We start from the raw sequence: 26,642 nt of genomic DNA on the forward strand, positions 1-26,642 counted from the left end.
GCGTTAATCACCTCTTTAAAGGCCCTATCTCAAAAACAGTCATATTCTGATAGTGGAAGTTAGGACTTCAATGTTTGACTTCTGTAGAAACACAACCCATAGCAGGCTATGGCTATGTAATTGGGTTAGGCTCTGCTCTGCTAACTTGTGAGCCCCCTGCCTGGAGTCAGGAGGCAAGAGAGAATGGTAGATTGGAGGTTCAGAGGTGTGGTTCGAGGCCACATCTGGTGTCTTCATGATCTAGGTGATATGAATCAGGGTAATATGTGGGAATGTGGATTCGTAGGGTCAGTCCAGGAGCATGTTAGATGGAGGTAGCAGGGCATTGTGTGGGCTGGGATGTTGTACAGTGAGCTGAGGTATATCTAAGCATGGGCAGTGCTGGATGGAAGGCCTGTCTGGTCAGGCTGTCTCTTGTGTGAGGGATGACAAGGGATCAGTGGATATTGGGACCTGAAGGTGCCTCCTATGTCATCATAGAGAGATGTCCATCACATTATTGCATATGTGGGTTGCAAGTTGAAGGAGCCTGTCTTGCTTCCCCATGATGAAAGTTCACAGGTAGGACAAGATGCCCTCTGAGAAGAGATCCAGAATGGAGCCCATCTCCCACCCAATCTGCACCTCACAGGCAGAATGTAGGAAGTCTTCACTGTCAAATGCACTTTGGTCCACCTCATCCCAAGTCCCTCCAGCCTTCCTGCTTCTGTTTTCTTCCTCGATGTTCAGGTGTGTCCCTCAGATCCTCCCGAGGGCTTGATGGCTTCTGTCCATGTGACCCTTCGTACCCCTGCCTGCCCAATTCACACAAGATCTGAAGACCAAGGAGGCCTCAGAAGGGGCCACAGCCACACCACAGTGTGAGCTGAGCAAGGTGGTCCCTGTGGAATGGAAGGAGGGACCTGAGACCCTCAGAGATGGGGACTGTGTTCTCTGTTCCTCCTGGGCCATGTGCTTTCTCACCCTCTGTACATTCATTTGCTCATTCTGCCATGGTCCTGTGGTGGTTTGTGTGCCTCCTTGTGTGTGTCTGTGTCCTGTCCACAGAATCGTCTAGTTATTCTGATGATCTCAGTGACTGCTCGGTCCTTCCCAGCCCTCCCGGCCAGATTCATAGAAGATGTGAGAAATCACGAAGCTACAGAAGGGGCCACGGCTGTGCTGCAGTGTGAGCTGAGCAAGGTGGCCCCTGTGGAGTGGCAGAAGGGGTCTGAGACCCTTAGAGATGGGGACAGATACAGTCTGAGGCAGGACGGAACGAGGTGTGAGCTGCAGATTCGTGGCCTGGCTGTGGAGGATACTGGAGAGTATTTGTGTGTATGCGGGCAGGAGAGGACCTCAGCTACACTCACCGTCAGGGGTAAAGATCCCGTGTGGTCACATGGACTTGCGGCTTGGGATCTATGTGTCTCTGTGTCACCACTTTCTACTTCCAAATGTGGCATCCCTGTGGGAACCCTGAAGTTGTCCTCTAACTGGGGTCCTCTGGGCATCTCCTGCCTCCCCTTCTCTTCATCAGGAGATGTCCTCCTGTTCATCCCCATCCCTGCATGTTCTCTGTTCCTCTTGGGCCAAGTGCTTTCTCGCCTTCCGTACATTCGTTTGCTCATTCTGCCATGGTCCTTTGGTGGTTTGTGTGGCTCCTTGTGTGTGTCTGTGTCCTGTCCACAGAGTTGTCCAGATAGTCTGATGATCTCAGCGACTGCTTGGTCCTTCCCAGCCCTGCCAGCCAGATTCATAGACAACATGACAAACCAGGAGGCCAGAGAAGGGACCACAGCCACACTGCAGTGTGAACTGAACAAGGCGGCCCCTGTGGAGTGGAGGAAGGGACCTGAAACCCTCCAAGATGGGGACAGACACAGCCTGAGGCAGGACGGGACCAGGTGTGAGCTACAGATTCGTGGCCTGGCTGTGGCAGATGCCGGGGAGTACTCGTGCATTTGTGGGCAGGAGAGGACCTCAGCCACACTCACCATCAGGGGTAAAGATCACATGTGGCCAAGCAAAGCCATGTTCTAGTGTGCCAGTACTGATTTCATGCCCTCCGTCTCCTCTCATTCCGTGTCGTCTCCCTGTGTCCATGTCATCCTGTTCCCATAATTCCACAGAATCCCTTCCAGCCTCCTGGGCTGTTGCAGAAACCAGGAGAAAACAGCATCTCCAGCCAGCTCCCACCTGTGTACCAGCATGGGTTCAGTCATGTTGCCCTGTTGGGCTCTATGTCTTGTCCTCCATTCTCTCATATTCTGTCCACCAAAGTGCTCCAGATGATCTGATTTTCATGTGTGATTGACCCTCTCCAGCTCTGTATGTGCCAGATTCATACAAAGACCTAGGCGTGAGGAGGCCACAGAAGGGGCCATGGTCATGTGCTGTACAGCCTGGACTGAGGGAAGCCACAGTGCACAGCCTGTGCTCAGCACATCCCGATGTGGTTCATGTCCATTTGGGTTCTGTGTCTTTTCTGTCATCCGTGTCCTGTCTCTTCTGTGGACTCAGAGGCATGATTGTGTCCTTATCTTCTGACCTCCCCAGCCTTGCCTGCCAAGTTCACAAAGGGTCTGAAGAATGAAGAGGCCACAGAAGGGGCCACAGCTATGCTGCAATGTGAGCTGAGCAAGGCGGCCCCTGTTGAGTGGAGGAAGGGACCTGAAACCCTCAGAGATGGGGACAGATATAGCCTGAGGCAGGACGGGACCAGATGTGAGCTGCAGATTCATGGCCTGTCCGTGGCAGACACTGGGGAGTACTCATGTGTATGTGGGCAGGAGAAGACATCAGCCACTCTCATTGTCAAGGGTAATGACCACATGTGGTCATATGGACTGATGTGGGTGTGTGTCTTTCCTCCATGTGCAGTCACGGGGACAGCACACTTTCTCCTTGTGGATGCTCCTTTCCTCTTCCTCCTGCTGTTTCCTCTGTCCCCTCTGCTCATGGGTTCCAACGTTATCCCGTGCCCTGGTATCTATACTGAGCTTCAGCCATGTGACCTTGTGTACCAGTCATGGTTGTAGGGAAGGAATTCCCACCTTGTCTCTCTCCCCCTGCCTCCCATCACTACCTAATCAATCCAACTTTCTGCCATCCTTCATTTGAGACCTGAAGTCTTTTAGCCACAGGATCTCATGTCCTTCTCGGAGGGAGGCCTTTGGTGCCCAGGAAAGGGAGGCAGGACCTAGAGCCCTGGGCCCTGCAGGCTGGCCCTGGTTCTCAGTGTAGCCTTGTGGGGCAAACAGCCCCCATGACACCTGAGGGTCTAAGGGAACCTGGTCCCTGCCCTGGAGTCTGGGGGACATGGCCCTGTCCTGGGGTCTGGAAGACATGGCCTCACTCTGGAGTCTGAATACACATTCCTGCCCTGGGATTTGGGTGCCCACGGAGGGGAGGTGGAACCTATAGCCCTGGGCCCTGGCCTCGCCCTGGGATCTGGGGGACTCAGCTCTGCCCTTGGGTATGGGGTACAGGGCCTCACCTTGGGTTCTGAAGTACACATCCTTGCCCTGGGCTCTGGAGGGTGTGGCTCTGCGGGGGTTGGGAGTGGGGTCCTGGGTGAGAGGACAGCCTCCTAAGCCCTGGGTAGATCTAGCCCCTCCCTGCTTTCCCACCACGCTGCCTTCTCGCTCCTGAATCACAGACTGGTGGTACCATCTGAGGCAGCACCGCCTGTGGAGCCAGGCCAGGGAGCTGGGAGGAGCCCAGGTCCTCATCTGCCGGCCTGGAGAGCGATGCCTGGTGTAGATCTGGAGCTGACCCTGCCCCTTGCCCCTTGCAGCCCCACAGCCAGTGTTCCGGGAGCCGCTGCAGAGTCTGCAGGCAGAGGAGGGCTCCACAGCCACCCTGCAGTGTGAGCTGTCTGAGCCCACTGCTACAGTGGTCTGGAGCAAGGGTGGCCTGCAGCTGCGGGCCAATGGGCGCCGGGAGCCACGGCTTCAGGGCTGCACTGCGGAGCTGGTGTTACGGGGCCTACGACGTGAAGACACTGGAGAATACACTTGCACCTGTGGCTCCCAGGCCACCAGCGCCACCCTCACTGTCACAGGTGGGAACCCAGGCTGGCCTGGCCCAGGATATAGCACAGTTCCAGTGCTTTGGGCCTGCCTCCTTCCCGGTAGCTGCTCTGGTGCGGTTCCCCCTCCCCACTTTGCCCTGTATCACACTTGTTCATTCCCCCTTATAGCTCCTCAGGGACCTGCCCTCACGCCCTGCTCCCTTCCCTGCAGCTGCCCCTGTGCGGTTCCTCCAAGAGCTGCAGCCCCAGGAGGTGGATGAGGGAGGCACAGCACACTTACGCTGTGAGCTGAGCCGGGCGGGTGCAAGCGTGGAGTGGCGCAAGGGCTCCCTGGAGCTCTTCCCTTGTGCCAAGTACCAGATGGTGCAGGATGGTGCAGCTGCGGAGCTGCTGGTACACGGAGTGGAGCAGGAGGATGCGGGTGACTACACGTGCGACACAGGCCACACACACAGCATGGCCAGCCTCTCTGTCCGTGGTGAGCTGCTCACCAACCCCTGCCTCCCACAGCCCCTCACCCTTGGTCAGAGGCAAGAAGTGTTAAGCATCCCTTCCTGCATCCCCCGCAGTCCCCAGGCCCAAGTTCGAGACCCGGCTGCAGAGCCTGGAGCAGGAGACAGGTGACATAGCCCGGCTGTGCTGTCAGCTGAGCGATGCAGAGTCGGGTGCCACGGTGCAATGGCTCAAGGAGGGTGTGGAGCTGCATGCGGGCCCCAAGTACGAAATGCGGAGCCAGGGGGCCATGCGGGAGCTGCTGATCCACCAACTGGAGGCCAAGGACACGGGCGAGTATGCCTGCGTGACAGGTGGCCAGAAAACCACTGCCTCCCTCAGGGTCACAGGTGAGTGGTGGAGCCTCCCAGAGGAGAGGGTGAGCCCTTCCCTGCCATCCCACCCGCTTATGGTTGCCTTCTGGGTGCACCTGAGTCCCCTGCTCTCACGCTGTCTTCCTCCTCACCCTCGCACCTCCCAGTGTCCCTGTCAGTGCTCTCCGAGAGAACCTGGGCAGCAAGGAAACAGGCTGCAGCCCCTCAAGCCCACCCCTGAGGCCGGTGCGAGGGTGTGCTGCTGAGCCCCCACCTATTTCTCCTATAAGCCTTGCCTCCCTGCTGTGCTAGCCAGGATGGGGCTGGCTGCGTTGTGGGAGTTGACAGGCAGTTGGGTGTCCCACGACCCCTTCCCATTCCTCAGACACAACTGCCCTCTTGGCCCACACTTCCAGCCCAGGTTCTGTCCCCAAAGAGCTCAGTGTCATGGCAGGATCTGTGCTTGTGAGCACATCAGGAAACAAAAGCCATGTGGGACAGATGGGCCATGGCAGAAGAGTGTGAGGGTGCCCAGGAAGACTTCCTGGAGGAGTGGGCATGGGAGCTTGGCCTAGGCTCTTTTACCTGGCTGGTAAAGGGAACCATCTCGCCCCACCCCTCAGAGCCTGAGGTGACCATTGTGCGGGGGCTGGTTGATGCAGAGGTGCTGGCCAATGAGGATGTTGAGTTCAGCTGCGAGGTGTCCAGGGCTGGAGCCACAGGCATGCAGTGGTGCCTACAAGGCCTGCCACTGCAAAGCAATGAGGTGACAGAAGTGACTGTGCAGGATGGCCGCATCCACACACTGCGACTGAAGGGTGTGACACCTGAGGATGCTGGCACTGTCTCCTTCCATTTGGGCAACTGTGCTTCCTCCGCCCAGCTCACCATCAGAGGTAGCCACAGGCAGGCCCCACCAGTGACTGCACGGGGTTAGAATGTCTGGGCCCTGCTGGGTATGGAGCCAGACAGCAAAGGTTCCTGCCTTTGGAGGCTGGGGCCTGGCAGGGAGGTGGACCTGTGAGCTGGCATTTCAGGGTGGCCCCAGGATGTCAGAGGAGAGTAGGCTGAGTCAGGCTGGTGAGGCAGGTGGTTGTGAGCTTCCAATAGGCTGACACAGTGTTGGAGTTTGGGTCTTGGCCCTCGTGGCGGGGCCACTGCAAACCATAGCCCACTCCCAGCCCTCAGTCATCTGCACCATCTCCTCTAGTTCTCACACTAGTCCCATTTACCCACCCGTCATCCATCCTTTCATTCATCCATTTACCATTCACCCATTCATCCACCCGTTCACTATCCATCCATCCATCATCCATCCATTATCCATCGATCCATCCACAATCCATCTATTTATCCATTGATCAGCCATCCATCCATCCACCCATTATCCATCCATTCATTCCTCCATTGATCCATTCACCCATCCACTGTCCATTAGAGCAGACTCTGCCTGCAACTGGAGTGGGGAGCTGAGAACAGGCCCCCATGTGCATGTCTTTGTGCGTGGGGGAGGATACCCAGGGATGGACTCCCAGGATGATGAGACTGTGCTGATTGAGGGGGCACCTCAGACGCTGAGGCTGACACCCATGCCTCCCCTGTGTCCAGCTTCTGAGGTGACCATCCTGGAGCCCCTGCAGGACGTACAGCTCAGTGAGGGCCAGGATGCCAGCTTCCAGTGCCGGCTATCCAGAGCTTCAGGCCAGGAAGCCTGCTGGGCTTTAGGAGGGGTGCCCCTGCAGGACAACGAGATGAATGACATCACTGTGGAGCAGGGCACACTCCACCTGCTTACCCTGCACAAGGTGAGGCCTCTGGGACCTGAGTGTACCGGGACAGGAATGCTTCCAACTCCATTCAGGAAGGTCTTCCACCAGGGGGTTGTGTTGGGGAAGTGATGACCTCCTGTCACTGAGGTCTGGCAAGCTGGCTGGGCTCCTGGTCGGGATGGGGGCTCTCAGGGCCAAGCATGTCTCTCCCTGCTTCCTAGGTGACCCTTGAAGATGCTGGAACTGTCAGTTTCCACGTGGGCACGTGTAGCTCTGAGGCCCAGCTGAAAGTCACAGGTGGGCAGCCCCTTTCCACACCGGTCACTCTGCCTGCAGATGCCCAGCTTCCTGGGCACCAGAACGTCCCACCCATTGGCAGCTGTCAGCGGGCAGGGGGCAGAAACCCAAGACTTCCTACAGTGATCTTGTCTTGGGGCTGGCAATTTTCCAACCCCTGGCCACTGAAGCCAAGGACCAGAGAGGTCACTGGCGAGTAGGCTGGTGAAGGTAGTCTTGAGAAATTCCAGGGTGTGTGTGGGGTCCCTGTCCAGGATTAATGCCACCTGTGGGAGGGAGATGGGGGGCCCAGCTGCCATAGACTTGGGCCCTAAGGTGGAGGCAGGACCTTCCTGACTTCCATCCTCCAAAAGCCTACTCCTATGCTACGGATGCACGCACATGCCAGCGCATCTATGTTTACACACATCTGCATGCCTGACAGGCTCAAAGGTGCAGATGCAAAAGCATGCCTATGACAAGTGTATGGATTTGGGCAAGCATGCAAACAAGATTTTAGGAGCCTTCAGCCTGGGTCATACTTTGCACCCAGAGCTGGTCATCCCTGAGTGCTTGTCCTTGAGTGTTCTTCCCCTACTGTCCTGCCTTTAGGTCTCAAATGGGTCCCATCTGTGTACTCATCATCCATCTGTTCATCCATTTATCCATTTACCTATCCACCTTCCATCCATCTGCTATCCACCATCCATCCATCATCTGGCCATTCATCTATCATCCATCCTTCTATCATCTGTCCATCAGTCCATTCATAATCCATCCAGTCATCCATACAGCTACCATCCATCCATTCACCATCAACCAGCCATCCATTCACCATCCACCCATCCACCATCCATCCATTTACTATTCATCTATCCATCCCGCTGTTCCTCCATTCATCCATCCATCTGCCCATTCACCATCCATACATCATTTATACATCCTCCATTCGTCTATTCGTTATCCATTCACACACCCACCATCCATCCACCCACCCACTGATCCATCTGCTATCCGTCCATTTACTATCCATCTATCCATCCACTATCCATTCACCCATCCTTCCATTCATCTACCATCCACCCATCCATCCATCTATTCACCTGTCTACCATCCATCTACCCTTCCCCCATCCACTCATGTATTCATCACTCACTCATCCACTATTCAGCTATCTTTCCATTCATCCACCATCTATCCACCATCCATCATACATTCACAATCCACCTGCTATCCATTCATTCACCATAGAATATACTCTCTAAGCTCCTACCCTTTAGCAAGTCCTGAACCTCATGATGGGCCAGATGCGGTCTGCCTTCAGGGGATCCCCAATCTGTTGGAGGAGTTGGACATGGAGATAGTGTGTCCTTCATCCTAGGTGCCACCTCCCACTCCCAAGTCTTTAAAAGGAGACAGATGCAGTCAATTCTGTCACCTGTGGGTTTGGGGAAGGTTCCAGATGCCAGTGCCCTCAAGTTGAATGGTGAAGACAGGAAGTTTCCCAGGTGTCCTGAGCAGGGGCAGGATAGCAGGGGCCTGGTATGTTCATCAGAGTGGGCAACTGTATGGAGCAGCATGGAGCTGGGCTGTGCTTTGGCCCCTCTCTAGGTGAGGTATTCTCAGCCTGGGTGAGCTGACTCACATACAGACATCTGGCTGTGACCTTGTGGTGAGGGCCCTGGCACAGGTGTGTAAATGGGTGCCCATCTCAGACCTAGGTAGGTTTTAGGTGGTATGGTGGAAGAACTTGGGAACTTGCTGGAGACAAGAATGAAGAGTTGGTGGGGCAAGATGAGGAGGTGGTCAGATGTGCACTTGGGGAAGACAGTCAAGGGAAGACCAGGAGCTGGTGGTGGGGTGTCAGTGGTACACATGAGGAAGAGCATGGAGAGGCTTCCAGCGGAGGGCCTGCTTGGGTGGGCACAGGGGCTGATTTGCCTGGTGTTGTCCTAATGGGTGGCTGGTATCTCTGTAAGTTCTCCCCACCCACACTTCCTCACCCCATGGGATGGAAGTGTATTGTCTGGGCTTTGCCAACTGCAGTTTCTCTCTCTTTGTGAGGAGGCTCACAGGATGGTCTCGGGAAGTTACTCAGGGGCAAGCAACGATGGAGGGCGGCATCTCCGTTGCCCGATTCCAGGCAGCAGGTGGTGGAATAAGCCTTTGGTTCTGTCTTCCTCCCTTGCCTGTGTGGTGTGGGGTTCAACTGTGTGGGCAGCAGTAGCCTGGGCAAGTTCTATCTGCCATGACCACACTGAGTTTCCATCTGAGAGGTGGATGGGAGGGAGGAGGAGAGTGTGGAAGGCACAGGGCAGGCAGTGACCACAAACATGTCTGGGCAGCTCCTTGAGTTTGGGCCCTGCTGTGTGACCAGGCAGGGAGCAGTTGCCACTCCACATAAGGGCCCTGGAATTCTGGGCTGAAGGGGCCTTGGAGGACATCTGGACAAAATGCCCTCTTGGGATGGGAGAAGCATCTGCTTCCACACCCCCAGGGACAGGGAACTCACTTTCTGAGGCCAACTCCCATCTGCTCACAGTAGGAGGCCCTGTGGCTTCTCCTATCCAACCCACATTGGGTCAGATAAGGCACCAAATGCCAGAAAGAACCCCAGCCATGGGGCTTGGAGCTTGTCCATTCTGCCTTCTGAGAAGGGCATGTGTGCCTGTCATCAGCCTCCTGTGGGTGAAACCAGGCATGTTCTGAAGGGGTGTGTGGGGGTGCGGGTCTATGAGCTGAGGCTGAGCCACTCTCCACGGGCTCACTGTGGGTGGCCTCTGTGTCTCCCTTTGTGATCAGGGTAGGCCAGCTTGCCTGGGTGGATTTCTATTCCCTAACCCTAGGTCACCCTCCTGGTCTGGGTGATGCCTGCTCTGGCAGACCCCAAGGTGGCCCCAGTACCAGTTACTAGCCCCAAGGCTATTCTAGCAAGTCCCACTTTTGGTGGGGGTGAGGGGACAGGGTCTCCTGTTGCCCAGGCTGGAATGCAGTGATGTGAACATAGCTTAGTGTAGCCTCAACCCCCCTGGGCCCAAGCGATCCTCCCACCTCAACTTGGTGAGTAGCTAGGATTACAGGCACATGCCTCCATGGGGTCTCACTATGTTTCCCAGGCTAGTCTTGAACTCCTGGGCTCAAACAGTCCTCCCACCTTGACCTCCCAAAGTGCTGGGATTACAGACATGAGCCACTGTGCCTGGCCAAGTCCTACTTCTGACACCAATTCTACAGAACAACACACTTACTGTTTTTCTCCTATTATACTCTCATAGCACAGAACACTCTGTGACCAGATGTGTGGGGGCCATACACCAAGCGATTCTCTAGCAGACAGCAACTGGCTGTCTACAATTCAATTCTGATACTTTCTACTTGGAGTGAGAGTCAGATTTCATAGATTAAGGGCTTAGTCCCACAAGACTGCCCCACTGCAGATGCCAGTGGGAAGTCCCACGCCACCCACACTTCTGGCTGAACAGCTATGAAATGGGGTTCCCACTTCTCCTCCTTGAGTTTGATTAACTTGCTAAGACAGCTCCTAGAATTCATAGAAACACTTGTATTGAGCAGCTATTATAAAGGATACAGCTCAGGAATAGCCATGTGGAAAAGATTTAAAGGCAAAGGATGGGGGTGGGGTTGGGCATAGACCTTCCATGCCTTTTCTGGGTGTGCCATGCTCCTAGCACCTCCATATCTTCATCAACCTGGGAACTCATCAAATCTCATTCAAGAGCTTTTATAGAGCATAATCTCTGTTCCCCTCTCCCCTTCCTAGAGGTGGGAGGGTAGGAAAGTTCCAACCCTCTAAACACTTGGCCTTTCTAGAGGTCCATTCTGATGTTGTCCAGGACCCCTACCTGAGCCACATCATTAGCATAAACTCAGGTGTAGTCAAAGGAGTACATTATGAACACTCAGGAACTTCTGAGGGCTTTAGGAGCAGAGACACAATCTATTCTTGTGCCACACCCCCACACCAGTGAACCCTAAAGTGGCCCAGTCCTGTGGATTCCAGGGTGTCCCAGCCTCGCCCTCCTTCTTACCCTCTTGTGCAGAGGCAGCGCCATGCCTGGTACGTGGCTTGCAGAATGTGGATGTCTTCGCAGGGGAGGTGGCCACGTTCTCCTGTGAGGTGTCTCATGCGGGTGGGCCGGAGGCCCGCTGGTGGCTGGATGGGACCCTGCTACAGGATGGCCCCCAGAGTGCCATCACTGTGCGAGACGGGATCTTTCACTCCCTCACGCTCTCAGGCCTGGGGGTGGCCGACTCCGGCACTGTCACCTTCCGCGCAGGGCCCCTGGTCTCCACGGCCAAGTTGTTGATGAAAGGTATTGGCCGATGGCAACCCCTGCCATGCTGGCACTTTTGTATGCTTCCTGCGGGCTCCTGGGATTAGGGATTGGCCCCCAGGGCCACAGAGTAGGCACCACTCTATGCATGCTGTCTGCCTGCAGTGGCACAGGTGGGCATGGAGGGTGGATGAGAAGTCTGGGCTTAGGGAGTGGTGTAGCTGGACACCAACCCATGCCCTACTGGCTATCACCTTGCTGGCCGCACATGCCCAGCCATGAAACCCAGTCCCTTGTGTAGCCAAAAGCAGCCCCTGCTGAGTCTACCCCTGCTGTCACCTGCTTCCTCCGCTGTGGGCTTAGGCTAGGTTTATGCCCTTCTGGGAAAGAGCTGGCCATATGGGAGTCCCCTCCCAGTGACTTACATGGTGGCTTTGCCCCCTGTGCACCCTCAAAGAAAATGTGGAAGGTTCACCTGAGTCCCGGGGCACACAGCCATTTGTGGAGCAGGATTTGTACAGTGGAGATGGGACAGAGACCCCAAGAAAGATGGCAGAGTCCTTGCAGAAGGGGCAAGCTGGGCTGGGGCTCTGGCTCCTGAGCCAGGGCCAGAGGGCATGGGGTGGGGGGACTTTGGAGGGTTTGTGTCCCTGTTGGGGCAGTGTGCCCAGGGCCAGAGGGAGGTAGAGGCAAAGGGGACCAGGAGGGGCTCCCCTGGAAAGATATCAAGCCCGACAGTGCTGTCTCCCATGGGTGGGGGTGAGGTGTGTCTGCGGTGGATAGCCCTGGGCTGTCGTGGTGGGCCCCCTTCCCTGGTCACTGCTCTGCCATTTCCTGCCACAGCTCTGCGCTTGCTGCCGCTGAAGCCTTTAATGCTGACAGCAGAGGGTGGGGATGGCTGCGGTGGCTCAGCTCCAGGGGCTGATGTGTGTCCGGCATGTTGGCCGACAGATCCCGTGGTGGAGGTGGTCAGTGCCATGCAGGATTTGGCCGTGGAGGAGGGTGGCTCGGCCGAGCTCCTCTGCCAGTACTCACGGCCCGTGCAGGCCACATGGAAGATGGACGAGCGGGAGGTGCGCACGGATGGGCACCGTGTCATCATAGAGCAGGACTGGAACGTGGCCAGGCTGACCTTCAGGCCGGCCTTGCCCTGTGACAGTGGCATCTATTCTTGTGAGGCTGCGGGCACCCGCGTAGTGGCCCTGCTGCAAGTGCAAGGTGAGGCCGCCTGGTGGGCAGCCCCAGGCCCGGGGCAGCTTTGGCACAGCTTTGGCTGTGCAGTGATAGTGGAATGGCAGGCAGTGTCTGGTGGCTCTGGGACACAGGTGGCTTGGACAGGTGGAAACAGGCCACATAGGTGGCAAGCTCGCTACACCAGGAGCTGAGCTGTGGGTAGGCGGGGCATGCACAGCTGCTGAACTTGTGGCTTCCATGAAGAATGTGTGGCCAAATTCGAGACTCCTACACGTGAACCCACAAGAGAATTAGAAAGGGAGGGGAGAGCGGAGGAGGGCAGTGGATTAGGGAGGAGGTCTCTGGTTGTTGTGAGTCTGAGCATGGCATCCTAGGGGCCAGGCAGCAGGTCTAGTAGCTCTGTTTGGGGGTGCAGAGAAAGGGGGCTGTTTCCAGACACTGAAGCTGCAGTGGGGCCATGGCAGGTAAAGCATGGCTCTGAGCCTCATGGCTGTGTTTAAGCCCAGTTGTGCGGTTGGCGAGTTTCTAGTCTCGTGAACACCTGTGAGGTTTCTCACCTGTGAGGTCAGGAACCTAGTGCCAAAGTGGGCAGGGCATGGTGTGGCGGGGGGGGGCCTGGGTGACTACAGAGGCAGGCACGGTGGCTCCACCCTGGACACTGAGTGCCCCCCTCCACATAGCTTCTGGGGAGGGGGCATTTTGTTTGACTTTTTGTAGTTTTCAGGACACTCCCAAGGGACGTGGGGATCCTGGAAGCGCAGGCATAGTCTGAGCCTCCCTCTCCCCGCAGCCAAGAACACAGTGGTGCGGGGGCTGGAGAACGTGGAGGCGCTGGAGGGCGGCGAGGCGCTGTTCGAGTGCCAGCTGTCCCAGCCTGAGGTGGCTGCCCACACCTGGCTGCTGGACGACGAACCTGTGCGCACCTCGGAGAACGCCGAGGTGGTCTACTTTGAGAATGGCCTGCGCCACCTGCTGCTGCTCAAAAACTTGCGGCCGCAAGACAGCTGCCGGGTGACCTTCCTGGCTGGGGATATGGTGACGTCCGCGTTCCTCACGGTCCGAGGTGACTGCGCTGTGCCGGTGCGGGGCGGGGCCAGGTCCCACTAGAGGCTGCGGGGGGCGGATGGCAGAGGGGGCGGGGCTGGGGGGCTGCAGCTGCAGAGGGGACGTCAGTCTCCAAGACCCTCCTGCAGGAGGCTGGGCCACCCGCGCTGCAGAGGCGCTGAGGCGCTGAGGCCCTGGTGCTGCTGGCAGGGCCGGGGAAGGGAGCGGCACAAAGGGCAGGGTTTGCCAGGGGCCGGCCCCTCCCACCTGAGGCTGGGAGCCACCCGCTCCGCAGTGGGTGGAAGCCCCGGGGCCCGAGGCTCAGGAGGGGTGCACGGTGTGTTCGCCGTGCGCCGAGACCAGAGGCTCTCCGGAGCCAGGAGGGGGACGTGTCTCTGGGACCCACAGGAGGCTGGGTTGAAGGCAGGCATGACTGGGGGCCAGATGAGAGGTGTCTCCCGCGGGAGGCTGGGCTGACTTTGAGAGAGGGGTTTGCTGGGGCCGCAGGTGGGGAGCTTCGGTCTCCCAGACCCCTCCCACCCACGCAGGTGGGAAGAAGTGAGGGTCTGAAGTCCAGGCCCTGCTCCGGCCCTTGCCCTCACACCCCTTCCTCGGGCACACCCGCAGGCTGGCGCCTGGAGATCCTGGAGCCGCTGAAAAATGCGGTGGTCCGGGCCGGTGCGCAGGCCCTCTTCACCTGCACGCTCAGCGAGGTGGTGCCCGTGGGAGAGGCGTCTTGGTACATCAATGGTGCCGCGGTGCAGCCGGATGACGCCGACTGGACTGTCACCGCCGATGGCAGTCACCACGCCCTACTGCTGCGCAGCGCCCAGCTCCTCCATGCCGGGGAGGTCACCTTCGCTTGCCGCGACGCCGTGGCTTCTGCGCGACTCACCGTGCTGGGTGGGTGGTGGGCGGGCTCCCTTCTCCCTCCCCTGCAGGTCGGGTCTGGGGCCCGCCTGGCTTCCAGAGCTTGTGGGTCTGTGGGTGACCATCCCGGGCTGGGTTCTGCAGCATCTGCCCACTGCAGAGCTTGAGGTTGACTGCCTGCAGATATGGGCCTGGCCATGGGAGTCTGGGAGGCTGCCCTTGGCCAGGCATAACGATGCATGAGTCTACCACCCTGTGGGTTCATAAGGCCAAAGTCCCCTCATTCTGCTCCACCTCCCCCTCAGCTCCCCCAACTCCTAATGCAGATCTGAGCCCAGCTCTGGGGAGACAGGAGGTGCAGAGACCACCAGGGGCTCTCCACACTGGGTGGGCTCTGGGCACATATAGTCTCCATGTGACACGCAAGTGCGCCACCACAGGGCCTGGGCAGCATCCCTCACTCCCTGAGACGGGCTGGGCCACTAGGTACAGCAGCACACTGCCTTCGGGTGCAGCCACACCACCTGCAACCAGTATCAGAGCCCAGTGGCTTCCAGAGGGGCTGTTAGTGCCGACAGGAAGCCACCCCCCTGACTGGTTCCCCTTTTCCCCAGGCCTCCCTGACCCCCCAGAGGATGCTGAAGTGGTGGCTTGCAGCAGCCACACTGTGACACTGTCTTGGGCAGCTCCCATGAGTGATGGAGGCGGTGGTCTCTGTGGCTACCGCGTGGAGGTGAAGGAGGGGGCCATGGGCCAGTGGCGGCTGTGCCACGAGCTGGTGCCTGGACCTGAGTGTGTGGTGGATGGCCTGGCCCCCGGGGAGACCTACCGCTTCCGTGTGGCAGCTGTGGGCCCAGTGGGTGCTGGGGAACCGGTTCACCTGCCCCAGACTGTGCGGCTTGGTGAGTTGCTTCACTGGGGCCTGGGGAGTTCACAGCCCCCACAAGCTAGAAGAGGGAGGGGTCCCCAGGGGTGGGGCCTGCACCCTGGGTGCATCTTTGCTGATGGAGCCTGTCTTCTGTCCGTGAATGCTGTTACCCAGCAACGCCACCGAAGCCTGTGCCTCCCCAGCCCTCTGCCCCTGAGAGCCGGCAGGTGGCAGCTGGTGAGGATGTCTGTCTGGAGCTTGAGGTGGCAGCTGAGGCTGGCGAGGTCATCTGGCACAAGGGAAAGGAGCGCATCCAGCCCAGTGGGCGGTTCGAGGTGGTCTCCCAGGGTCGGCAACAGATGCTGGTGATCAGGGACTTCACGGCAGAAGACCAGGGCGAGTACCACTGTGGCCCAGCCCAGGGCTCCACCTGCCCCGCGGCTGCCACCTTCCAGGGTGCGTCGTCCCTGTCCTTCCAGGTTCCAGGGTGGGGAGCTTTGGTGTGGGGGTGCAGCTTGGCCTTCCTCTCACAGGCTCTCTTAGGGAAGGGCTGAGGGTCCTTTTGAGGCCCATCACATAGGAGAGACTGAGGCTGCGTAGGGAGATGTGGTAAACCCCATGTTGCAGAGTCTTGATGGCCTAGGCCAGCCTGCCTGTCCCTGAGCAGGTCCTGGGTGGTGCAGCCCTTGGTTCTCCTATTCTGGTCCCTTTAAGCTTCTGGGCCCCTGCACACAGACATCCCCTGTACTCTGAACCCCCTGAAAACCCCAGTGCTCTGAGCCCTCCCACACTCTGAGGCCTGTCCCCTGAACTCTGAGCCTGATCCTCCCTGCATGGCAGCCAGCACCCCCATGAGTCTAGGCACTCTATCCCAGAAGCAGGGCCAGAAGGGCTCAAATCAGCCCAATTTGCTTTTGCAGAGTCCTTTCCTGTTCCAGTCATCACATACCCTGTGCAGGGAGGTAGACTGTGGCCTCACTCAAAGTGGGGGAGCCAAGGCTCAGGGGCTCTGAGACTTGCAAAGATTGTGCCATCGGAAGTAGCTAGTGCCAGGTGGGGGTAGAGGCCTAGCAAGGCCACAGCCCAGCTACATACTGATAAGCAGCTGAGGTCTGGGCTGATGGCTCTGAACTAGCCCACTGACCAGTCTTTTGCCTTCCTCAGTGGCGCTGAGCCCAGCCTCTGTGGATGAGGCCCCTCCTCAGCCCAGCCTGCCCCTTGAGGCAGCCCAGGAGGGCGACCTGCACCAACTATGGGAGGCCCTGGCTCGGAAACGTCGCATGAGCCGTGAGCCCACGCTAGACTCCATTAGCGAGCTGCCTGAGGAGGATGGCCGCTCACAGCACCTGCCACAGGAGGCAGAGGAGGTGGCACCTGATCTCTCCGAAGGCTACTCAACGGCTGATGAGCTGGCACGCACTGGAGAGGCTGACCTCTCACACACCAGCTCTGATGATGAGTCCCGGGCAGGCACCCCTTCCCTGGTCACTTACCTCAAGAAGGCTGGGAGGCAAGGCACCTCACCACTGACCAGCAAGGTGAGCCCCCCCAACTTGCCCTGCAAGGAGAGGTCTGAGACCTTCACCATCCATCCATCCATCCATGCATCCATCCATCCATCCATCCAGCCATCCACTATTCATCCATTCGCCATTGATACACCCATCTATGCATCTACTCATCTATCCATCTTTTCTTCCATTCATCCACTCATCTGCCATTCATCCATCTATCCATACATCCATTCATCCATCTTTCCTTCCTTCCTTCCATGTATCTATCCATGCATCTTTCTATCCATGCATTCATCCATACACCATTCATCTATCTCTACATCCATGCATCCATCCACCATTCATCCACCCATCCATGCATCCATCCATCCACCATTCATCCATCCATGCATGCATTTTTCTATCCATCATTCATCCAACCATCCACCATTCATCTATCCATCCATCCATGCATCCATCTACCATTCATTCACCCATCCATGCATCAATCCATCCACCATTCTTCCATCCATCCACCATTCATCTATCCATCCATTCATGCACCCGTCCACCATTCATCCACCCATCCATGCATCCATCCATCCACCATTCATCCATCCATCCATGCATGCATCCATCCACCATTCATCCACTTATTCATGCATCCATTCATCCACCCATCTATGCATCCATCCACCATTCATCCATTCATTCATGCATCCATCCATCTAAACCACTCATCCACCCATCTATGCATCCATCAATCCATCTATCCTTCCATCCACCCATCCACCATTCATCCATCTATGCATCCATCCATCCATGCATCCACCCATCCTTTCATTCATCCAACTGCCATCCATCTATTCAATCCAACTGCCATCCATCTATTCAGGCATCCATTTTTCTGTCCTTCCATCCTTCTACCTAATCCATCCATTCATACATCTGTCTTTTCTTACTTTCATCTGTTTATGCATCATCCATCTACCATCCATCCATCCATTCATCCATCCTTCCATCCATCCATACATGATCCATCCATCAATGCATGCATTTCTTCTCTTCTGTCTGTCCACCATCCATCCTTCAATCCATGCATCTGTCTATTCTTCCTTCTATCCATCCATCCATCCATCCATGTATCCATTCCTCCTTTCATTCATTCATCCATTCATGCATTCATTCTTTCTTTCATCCACTCGTCTATGTGTCCATCTTTCTTTCCTTTCATCTATTCCTTCATCTGCCATCTATTCATCCATATGTTCATCTTTCTTTCCTTTGTTCCATCTATTCATCCACCATCTATCCATGCACACATTCTTCCTTCCATCTAGTCATGCATTCACCCATCTGCCATCTATATACTCATCCATCTATCATCTGTTCACCATCTCACCATCTGTCCATTCATCATCTTTCTATAATCCTTCCATCTGTCCATCTATGCATGTATCCATTCATCATCCATCTACCATCCTTCCATTTGTCCATCCATGTATACTACCATCCTTCCTTCTTTTCATCTATTCACCCATCCTCCTATCTGACATGCACCCATCTACCCACTATCCATTCATGTATCTACTCACCATCCTGTTATTCATCCATCCATCTACCATCTACCCACCATCCTTCCATTCCATTCCATTCATCCATCCATCTACTATCCATCTGCCACTCCTGCACCTGTTCACCTGTTCATTCGTCTGTCAGCCTGTTTACCCACCTATACAACCATACAACTCCATCCATCTGCTGTTTATCATCCATCCACCTACTCTTTCACCCATCCATCCACCATTTGTCCATAATCTATTCCTGTACTTGTTCACCTGTTTGTCTGTTTGTCTGTCAGCCTGTTTACCCACTTATCTACCCATACCACCATCTGTATAACCATTCACTCATCCACCAGCTACCCACCCACCCATCCATCTATCCATCCATCCATACACCGGTTCTCCCATTCAACCATCCATTAATTGATGTATCTCTCCATCCACCCTGCATCCATCCATTCATATACACATCTGACCATTAAAACTTTTGCCTGAAGAGTTGGAACTGGTCTCTTCATGGTGTTCTTCACAACCCTGTTCATCGTGGTCTGAGTGATTGTGTAAAGTGATTTCCAGGAAGTGGGCTTGCATTTTGGAAGGTGCTGTCAGACATCTAGGTCAAATTGAAGCTAGTGTTGGTCCAATTGGTAGGAGGAAAAAGGGCATACTGGAGCAAGACCTGGAGCTGCCCCTGCCATGCGTTCCACACCAGTCGTGCCCAGTTCCTGGCCTCAGATTCCCTATCTCACCATGACGTCAGGCTCTGTGCCCACAGGTTGGGGCCCCAGCAGCCCCCTCTGTGAAGCCACAGCAGCAGCAGGAGCCGCTGGCTGCTGTGCGCCCACCGCTGGGAGACCTGAGCACCAAAGACCTGGGTGATCCCTCAATGGACAAGGCAGCTGTGAAGATCCAGGCCGCCTTTAAGGGCTACAAGGTCCGGAAGGAGATGAAGCAGCAGGAAGGGCCTATGTTCTCCCACACATTTGGGGACACCGAGGCACAGGTAGGGGATGCCCTGCGGCTGGAGTGTGTTGTGGCCAGCAAGGCAGATGTGCGAGCCTGCTGGCTGAAGGATGGTGTGGAGCTGACCGACGGGCGGCACCATCACATCGACCAGCTTGGGGATGGCACCTGTTCTCTGCTGATCACTGGCCTGGGCCATGCTGATGCTGGCCACTACACCTGTCAGGTGAGCAACAAGTTTGGCCAGGTGGCCCACAGTGCCTGCGTGGTGGTCAGTGGGACAGAGAGTGAGGCCGAGAGCTCCTCTGGGGGTGAGCTGGACGATGCCTTCCGCCGGGCTGCCCGGCGGCTGCACCGGCTCTTCCGCACCAAAAGCCCGGCTGAGGTTTCAGACGAGGAGCTCTTCCTGAGTGCAGATGAGGGCCCTGCAGAGCCAGAGGAGCCTGCGGACTGGCAGACATACCACGAAGATGAGCATTTCATTTGCATCCGTTTTGAGGCACTCACTGAGGCCCGCCAGGCGGTAACTCGCTTCCAGGAGATGTTTGCCACACTGGGCATCGGGGTGCAGATCAACCTGGTGGAGGAGGGGCCTCGGAGGGTAGAGATGCGCATCAGCAAAGAGGCCCCCGCCCCTGTGGTGCCTCCAGAGCCATTGCCCAGCCTACTGACTTCTGATGCTGGTGAGTCTGCACACAGCCTCGGTCTGGGGTCACGAACCAGGGTGCAGAGGCAGGGAGAGGCAGGGGAGAAGGATCCAGAGTCTGCTGCAAGCTTAAGGGGTTACCCGTGCCCACCATTGGGTTCTTTGCAGGTGCAGCCCACTGAGGTGTGAAAAGCCCTGACTTTGAAGTTAAATAGAGCTGAATTTGAACTCCAACCCTGTCTCTTACTAACTATGTGCTTTGGGGGAAGCTGCTTAGCATCTCTGTGCCTCAGCTTTCACATCTGTGAAATGAGAATGGGAATGCAGTTCTACCTTGGTATACACAGAGGATGGATTTTAGAACCCTTATGTGTACCCAAATCCACACATACTCAAGTCCCCAAATCAGCCCTGCAGAACCTATATATATGAAAAGTCAGCGCTATACAGGGTTTTGCATCCCACAGATGCTGTATTTTTTTATCCAGTTTGGTTGAAAAATATCCACACATAAGTGGACCCATGCAGTTCAAATGCATGTTGTTCAAAGGTCATTTGTGTTCACTCTCTAGAATTTTTTAAAAAGGAGACTCTGAAACCTGTATAAAATGCTGCACTCCTCATGGTCCAGTCTGCTACTGTTTCCCATTCCAGCATCTAGGAGTAATTAAAAAGCCATTTCCTTATTTACTTGTATCTCTCTAGGAATGTTAAAGAGGGTAGGATGAATGACCCACAGTGTTATTTCTTGAAACTTCTCTCCAATTTTGAGCCTCTGCCTTGCTGCAAATCCCTCACCTGCTCCTCCTGGACTTACAGGCCACACAGTCTTTATCTTTGCTTTACCTCCCTTTTCCTCCCTGTTTCCAACCCTTTATCGCTTTTGCCTCAGAGCAGCTTGGGAACCAAGCTGGCAAACAGAATTCTTAGAGAACAAGGAAGAGAGAGAAGCTTAGCAGGCAAAGATACCATTCCTTTTAGCTGTCAGGGTCTATGAGCACTCCCATATGAATGATTGCTCTGTACATCATATGTGTCAAACCATTCATCTGGTGGCAACTTGCATGTATGTGGCAGCCGGACATGATCATTGTTCCCTGGGGCTAAATCACCCATCTATCCCAGCCCCGGTGTTCCTGACCGAGTTGCAGAACCAAGAAGTGCAGGATGGGTATCCTGTGAGCTTTGACTGTGTCGTGAGAGGTCAGCCCATGCCTAGTGTGCGTTGGTTCAAGGATGGGAAGTTGTTGGAGGAGGATGACCACTACATGATTAATGAAGACCAACAGGGTGGCCATCAGCTCATCATCACAGCCGTGGTGCCAGCAGACATGGGTGTCTACCGCTGCCTGGCTGAGAACAGCGTGGGTGTCTCCTCCACCAAGGCTGAGCTCCGTGTGGACTGTGAGTACTGCGTCTGGTTTGGTGTCTCCAGGGTGGGTGGTGTAGGGGCTCCTGAGTTGGTCTTGAGGATGGGTCTCAGGCCAGGCAGGATTTGGGGCCTCAGAATCTTGTGGCTGATGGAAAGCTCTCTGGGAGCTAGGGCCAAGACAGGCCCCCAGTCTGGAGCCCCTTGGGGTAAGGGGTTGAGGGATCTCATCTCTGTGAGAGGCATCCTGGCTGGAACAGAGACCCAGGAAGGTTTGGAAGTGGACCTCATGGAGTAAGGTGAGGGGGTCAAGAAGGGTGAGTCCAGCCTACCCCAACCACTCCCTTGAGGTCCCTTTTGAAGGCTGTCAGATGGCTTGATCAGGAAGCCTCTCAGGAGAAGCTCAAGGGCATGGTGAATGGTTCATGGCACTGTGACTGGAGGGCAGTGGTATAATCATAGCTCACTGTAACCTCAAACTCCTGGCCTCAAGTGATCCTCCTGCCTCAACAAAGTTTTTAAATTTTAATAAAGTACAATTTACCTACTTGTTCTTTGGTTGCTTGTGCTTTAGTTGTCATTTCTAAGAAATTATTGCCTAATCCAAGGTTATAAAGAGTTAAACACCTATGCCTATAGTAACTCATATATTTAGGTCTTTGGTCCATTTTGAGGTTTTTTTGTTTTGTTTTGTTTTTTTTGTTTGTTTTTTTTTTTTTTTTTTTTGTATATGAAACGAAGTAAGGGCCCAAGTTTGTTCTTTTAATGTTGATACCCAGTTGTCTCAGCACCATTTGTTGAAAAGACTATTTCACCGTTGAATTGTCTTGGAATTCTTGTCAAAATTTGATTTTCTCTAAATGTATGGGTTTATTTATGGACTCTAAATTCTGTTTCATTCATCTAAATGTCTTTCATTATGCCAGCATGACACTGTCCTGATTACAGTAGCTCTGTATTGGGTTTTGAAATTGGGAGGGTAAGTCCTCCAACTTCCTTCTTTTTCAAGATTGTTTTGCCTATTCTGGGTGCCTTGCATTTTCATATGAATTTTAGGATCAGCTTATCTCTTTCTTCACAAAAATTCTCTAGGTATTTTTTAAAGATTTTTTTTTTAAATAACTGGTTATGAGTAATTTGATTATGATGTTCTTTGGTGTACTTTTCTTCATGTTTGTTGAGGTTGGACTTTGTTGACCCTCTTAGAACTGTGGGTTTAGAGTTTTCATTAAGTTTGGAATTTCTGTGACCATTATTGCTTCAAATATTCTTTTCTTCAATTACGTGTATATTAAGACGTATTATTATTATTTCTTCAAATATTCTTTTCTTCATTTACCTGTATATTAAGTCACATGGAGTGTGTACAGTTCACTAATGCTCTTTTCACTTTAAAAAATTCCTGTATCTTTCATTTGGCATAGTTTTTATTCATGCCTTTATGTCCACTGTCTTTTATTCTGTAATATCCATCCTATTAATCTCATTCATTTTATTATTTGTCTCTATAAGTTCTACTTGAGTTTTTTAAAATATATTCTACATCTCTACTTAACCTTTTGAATGCAGAGAATACAATTCTAATACCTGTTTTCATGTCTCCTCTACCAGTTCTAACATCTGCATCAGTTCTGGGTTGGTTTCAGTTGATTATTTTCTACTTTATGGGTCATCTTTTCCTGTCTCTTGGTATGTCTGGTGATCTTTGATTGAGTGCCTGACATTGTAAACTTTACCCTGTTAGGATATTTTTGTATTTCTGCCGATCTTCTTGAGCTTTGTTCTGGGATACAGTGAAGATACTTGGATGCGATTTTATTCTTTGGGGCCTAGCTTTTATGATTTCTTTGGTGGCTCCAGAGCAGTGCTCAGTCTAGGGCTAATTATTTCCCACTGCTGAGGCAAGAACTTTCCTGAGTACTCTACTCAATGCCCTTTGAGTTAGGAATTTTTCTAGTCTGACTGGTAGAACCAGGAGCTATTCCTGGTACTGTTTTCTCTAATCCTTTCAAGTGGGTCTTTCCTCACATGCAAATGCTAATCAGTATTCTGCTGAGTCCTTGAGGCAGGTCCTTTCTCTGTACTGCTTTCTTTTCTCCAGCACTTTGTCTGTGAACTCTAGCTGCCTTAGTCTCCCAGGACTCTGAGCTCCATCTTCTCATCTCAAGGAGTCTGCTGGGACCTACCTCAGTTTCCCTTCCCTGAGTCTACAAATTCAAGGCAGGAAACTGGCGCAATCATAGGGCTCATCTTTGTTTCCCATGTTTAGGAAATCCCTGTCCTGGCCTGGTGCACTTTGGCTCATGACTGTAATCCCAGCATTTTTGGAGGCTTAGGCAGGAGGATCACTTGAGCCTAGAAGTTCACGACTAGCCTGGGCAACACAGTGAGACCCTGTCTCTACAAAAAAAGTACAAAAAAATTAGCCAGGCATGGGGCTGTACATCTGTAGTCCCAGCTGCTTGGGAAGCTAAGGCAAGAGGATCGCTTGAGCTGGGAGGTTGAGGCTGCAGTGAGCTATGATTGCACCACTGCACTCCAGCCTGGGTGACAGAGTGAGGCTCTGTCTCGAAAAAAAAAAAAAAAAAAGAAAGAAAAGAAAAGTAGAGACATAGAATATATTTTATTTAATTTTTTTTATCTCTCAAGATTTATTTTTCAGTTCTTTACTTTTTCCGTTAAGTTATTGGGGTACAGGTGGTATTTGGTTACATGAGTAAGTTCTTTAGTGGTGATTGGCGAGATTTTGAGGCACTCATCACCTGAGCAGTATACACTGCACCTTATTTGTAGTCTTTCATCCCTCGCCCCCACTCCCATGCTTCCCCCCAAGTCCCCAAAGTCCATTGTATCATTCTTATGCCTTTGCATCCTCATAGCTTGGCTCCCACTTATCAGTGAGAACATATGATGTTTGGTTTTCCATTGCTGAGTTACCTCACTTAGAATGATAGTCTCCAATCTCATCCAGGTCAGTGCAAATGCTGTTAATCCATTCCTTTTTATGGTTGTGTAGTATTCCATCCTATATATATACCACAGTTACTTTATCCACTCGTTGATTGACGGGCATTTGAGGTTGGTTCCATGATTTTGCAGTTGTGAATTGTGCTGCTATAAACATGCGTATGCAAGTGTCTTTTTGAAATAATGACTTATTTTCCTCTGGGTAGATACCCAGTAGTGGGATTGCTGGAACAAATGGTAGTTCTACCTTTAGTCCTTTAAGGAATCTCCACACTGTTCCATAGTGGCTGTACTAGTTTACATTCCCACCAGTAGTGTAGAAGTGTTTCCTGACCACTGCATCCACACCAACATCTACTGTTTTTTAATTTTTAAATTATGACCATCCTTGCAGAAGTTAGGTGGTATCACATTGTGGTTTTGATTTGCATTTCCCTGATGATTAGTGATGTTGAGACAGAATATATTTTAAAAACCCAAGTAGAACTTCCAGAGATAAAAAATCCAATGGATAGGATTAATAGCAAGTAGAGAAGAAGATTATAAATTTATTACAGAAGAGGGCGGGCACGGTGGCTCACGCCTGTAATCCCAGCACTTTGGGAGGCCAAGGCGGGCGGATCATGAGGTCAGGAGATCGAGACCATCCTGACTAACACGGTGAAACCCCGTCTCTACTAAATATACAAAAAATTAGCTGGCATGGTGGCGGGCGCCTGTAGTCCCAGCTACTCGGGAGGGTGAGGCAATGGCATGAACCCGGGAGGCGGAGCTTGCAGTGAGCCGAGATCGTGCCACTGCATTCCAGCCTGGGCGACAGAGCAAGACTCCGTCTCAAAAAAAAAAAAAAATATATATATATATATATATATATATATATATGTATATATATAACAGAAGAAAAAAATACATAATTCAAGGACATGATAGAAAGAGGATGAGGGAGGTCTCTGGGGTCCCTTCTATAAGGGCAGTAATCCCATTCATGGAAGTTCCACCCTCATCACCTAATCACCTCCCAAGGGCCCATCTCTTCATCCATAGGGGGTTAATATTTCAGCATATGGTCTTTGGGGGGCATCTCAACATTTAGTCCATAAAAGAGGGTAAGTCCAACCTCAGTCACTCCATCTTGACTAGAAACACAAGTCCTAGCTGTTTGAGACCTGTATCTTTTCATCCCATTATTCCCTAGTAGGATGGAACTGGAATGTTCTACCACTATCACTGTTTCTTCTGAGGCCTCTGGATCATTCGTTATTAGTTTGTCATGTCAAAGAGGCTTGTAGTTAGTTATAGGCCTTGAAGTATGGGGCTGGTAATAGCTGGGGGTGGAGAGGCTACAATATCACTATTCCCCCTATGACTTCCTAGCTCCCAAATCTAAGTGGCTTCCAGGCAAGGCTCCGTAGTGAGGACCTCTGAGGGCCGAGGCCATCCTGGTGCAGGAGCTCGTGCTGGGGCAGATGGGATGGCAGGCCTTGCTCCAGTTCCCCTCTTCCTTCCCCAGTGACAAGCACAGACTATGACACTGCAGCGGATGCCACGGAGACCTCATCCTACTTCAGTGCCCAAGGCTACTTGTCCAGGTAGGAGCTGCCAGAGGTGGGCTGTGCCCCACGGACTGACGTTGCAGGGCCTCTTGGGGAGTGATGCTGCTGGGTGAGGGCAGGGCTTGGTCTGACAGTGTCCAATCCTGGAGCCTTCCTCCAAGCCCTGGCAGTCTCTGTCAGCAAACAGGGGCTTCCAACGTCATCCATGCCCAAGCCCCTCAGCACCCCGCCCACCCTGCTCCCCTCACTGCCCTACTTTCTGGCTGACCCCTTTTCTGTTCTCCTGCCAGCCGGGAGCAGGAGGGAACAGAGTCCACCACTGATGAGGGCCAGCTGCCCCAGGTGGTGGAGGAACTGAGAGACCTCCAGGTGGCCCCTGGCACACGCCTGGCCAAGTTCCAGCTCAAGGTGAAAGGTGAGAGGGAGAGGGAGTGGGGACACGGCCATGGCAGGATGGAGGCCAAGGAGCCGTGCCCCATCAGCTACAATTGAAAGGAGACCCCAGCAACAGGGTCAGGCAGTCACTCTCCCTGCTGCCTGGGTGCTGGAGGCCGATACTCCATCACTGGTGGTGTGGGGGTGTTTGAAGGACCCTCTCTCCAGGCCTTCATCTGTCTCCCATCTGGAGGACACAGTGCCCGTGGGTGGTAGCCCAGGCTGACCACTCCCCCTCCCGTGGCCCAGGCTACCCTGCTCCCAGATTATACTGGTTCAAAGATGGCCAGCCCCTGACCGCATCTGCCCACATCCACATGACTGACAAAAAGACCCTGCACACCCTGGAGATCATCTCAGTCACTCGGGAGGACTCTGGCCAGTATGCGGCCTACATCAGCAATGCCATGGGTGCCGCCTACTCATCTGCCCGGCTGCTGGTCCGAGGTGGGTGCTCTGAGGGGCTGGGCAGAGACTTGGGCCCTGGGCAGCATCCTGGCCAGGGCTGACATCC

The 26,642-nt window shown here is 53.8% G+C and overlaps 1 protein-coding gene across 50 annotated transcripts in view; it reads left to right on the forward strand.

The window, feature by feature from the left end:
- OBSCN (obscurin, cytoskeletal calmodulin and titin-interacting RhoGEF) overlaps window positions 1–26,642 on the forward strand; it is a 165,835-nt gene that overhangs the window by 93,185 nt on the left and 46,008 nt on the right. For 31 of the 50 annotated variants that reach the window (XR_013395487.1, XR_013395486.1, XR_013395488.1 and 28 more), the window contains 21 exons: window positions 1,097–1,360; window positions 1,721–1,984; window positions 2,539–2,802; window positions 3,779–4,045; window positions 4,227–4,493; window positions 4,585–4,857; window positions 5,445–5,717; window positions 6,430–6,626; window positions 6,812–6,887; window positions 10,928–11,200; window positions 12,113–12,379; window positions 13,146–13,418; window positions 14,027–14,302; window positions 14,884–15,171; window positions 15,312–15,593; window positions 16,302–16,675; window positions 18,971–19,841; window positions 20,930–21,208; window positions 25,651–25,729; window positions 25,984–26,108; window positions 26,378–26,575. Coding sequence is in view for 42 of the 50 variants with exons in the window: in XM_077938815.1 (XP_077794941.1) it covers window positions 1,097–1,360; window positions 1,721–1,984; window positions 2,539–2,802; window positions 3,779–4,045; window positions 4,227–4,493; window positions 4,585–4,857; window positions 5,445–5,717; window positions 6,430–6,626; window positions 6,812–6,887; window positions 10,928–11,200; window positions 12,113–12,379; window positions 13,146–13,418; window positions 14,027–14,302; window positions 14,884–15,171; window positions 15,312–15,593; window positions 16,302–16,675; window positions 18,971–19,841; window positions 20,930–21,208; window positions 25,651–25,729; window positions 25,984–26,108; window positions 26,378–26,575 (5,730 nt within the window). In the remaining 8 variants the exon portion in view is untranslated. The remainder of the gene's footprint in view (window positions 1–1,096; window positions 1,361–1,720; window positions 1,985–2,538; window positions 2,803–3,778; window positions 4,046–4,226; window positions 4,494–4,584; window positions 4,858–5,444; window positions 5,718–6,429; window positions 6,627–6,811; window positions 6,888–10,927; window positions 11,201–12,112; window positions 12,380–13,145; window positions 13,419–14,026; window positions 14,303–14,883; window positions 15,172–15,311; window positions 15,594–16,301; window positions 16,676–18,970; window positions 19,842–20,929; window positions 21,209–25,650; window positions 25,730–25,983; window positions 26,109–26,377; window positions 26,576–26,642) is intronic. The other 19 variants (XM_077939007.1, XM_077939009.1, XM_077939016.1 and 16 more) reach the window with 9 other exon arrangements.

This window comes from Macaca mulatta, chromosome 1, assembly GCF_049350105.2.
Source record: "Macaca mulatta isolate MMU2019108-1 chromosome 1, T2T-MMU8v2.0, whole genome shotgun sequence".
Lineage (NCBI taxonomy): Eukaryota > Metazoa > Chordata > Mammalia > Primates > Cercopithecidae > Macaca > Macaca mulatta.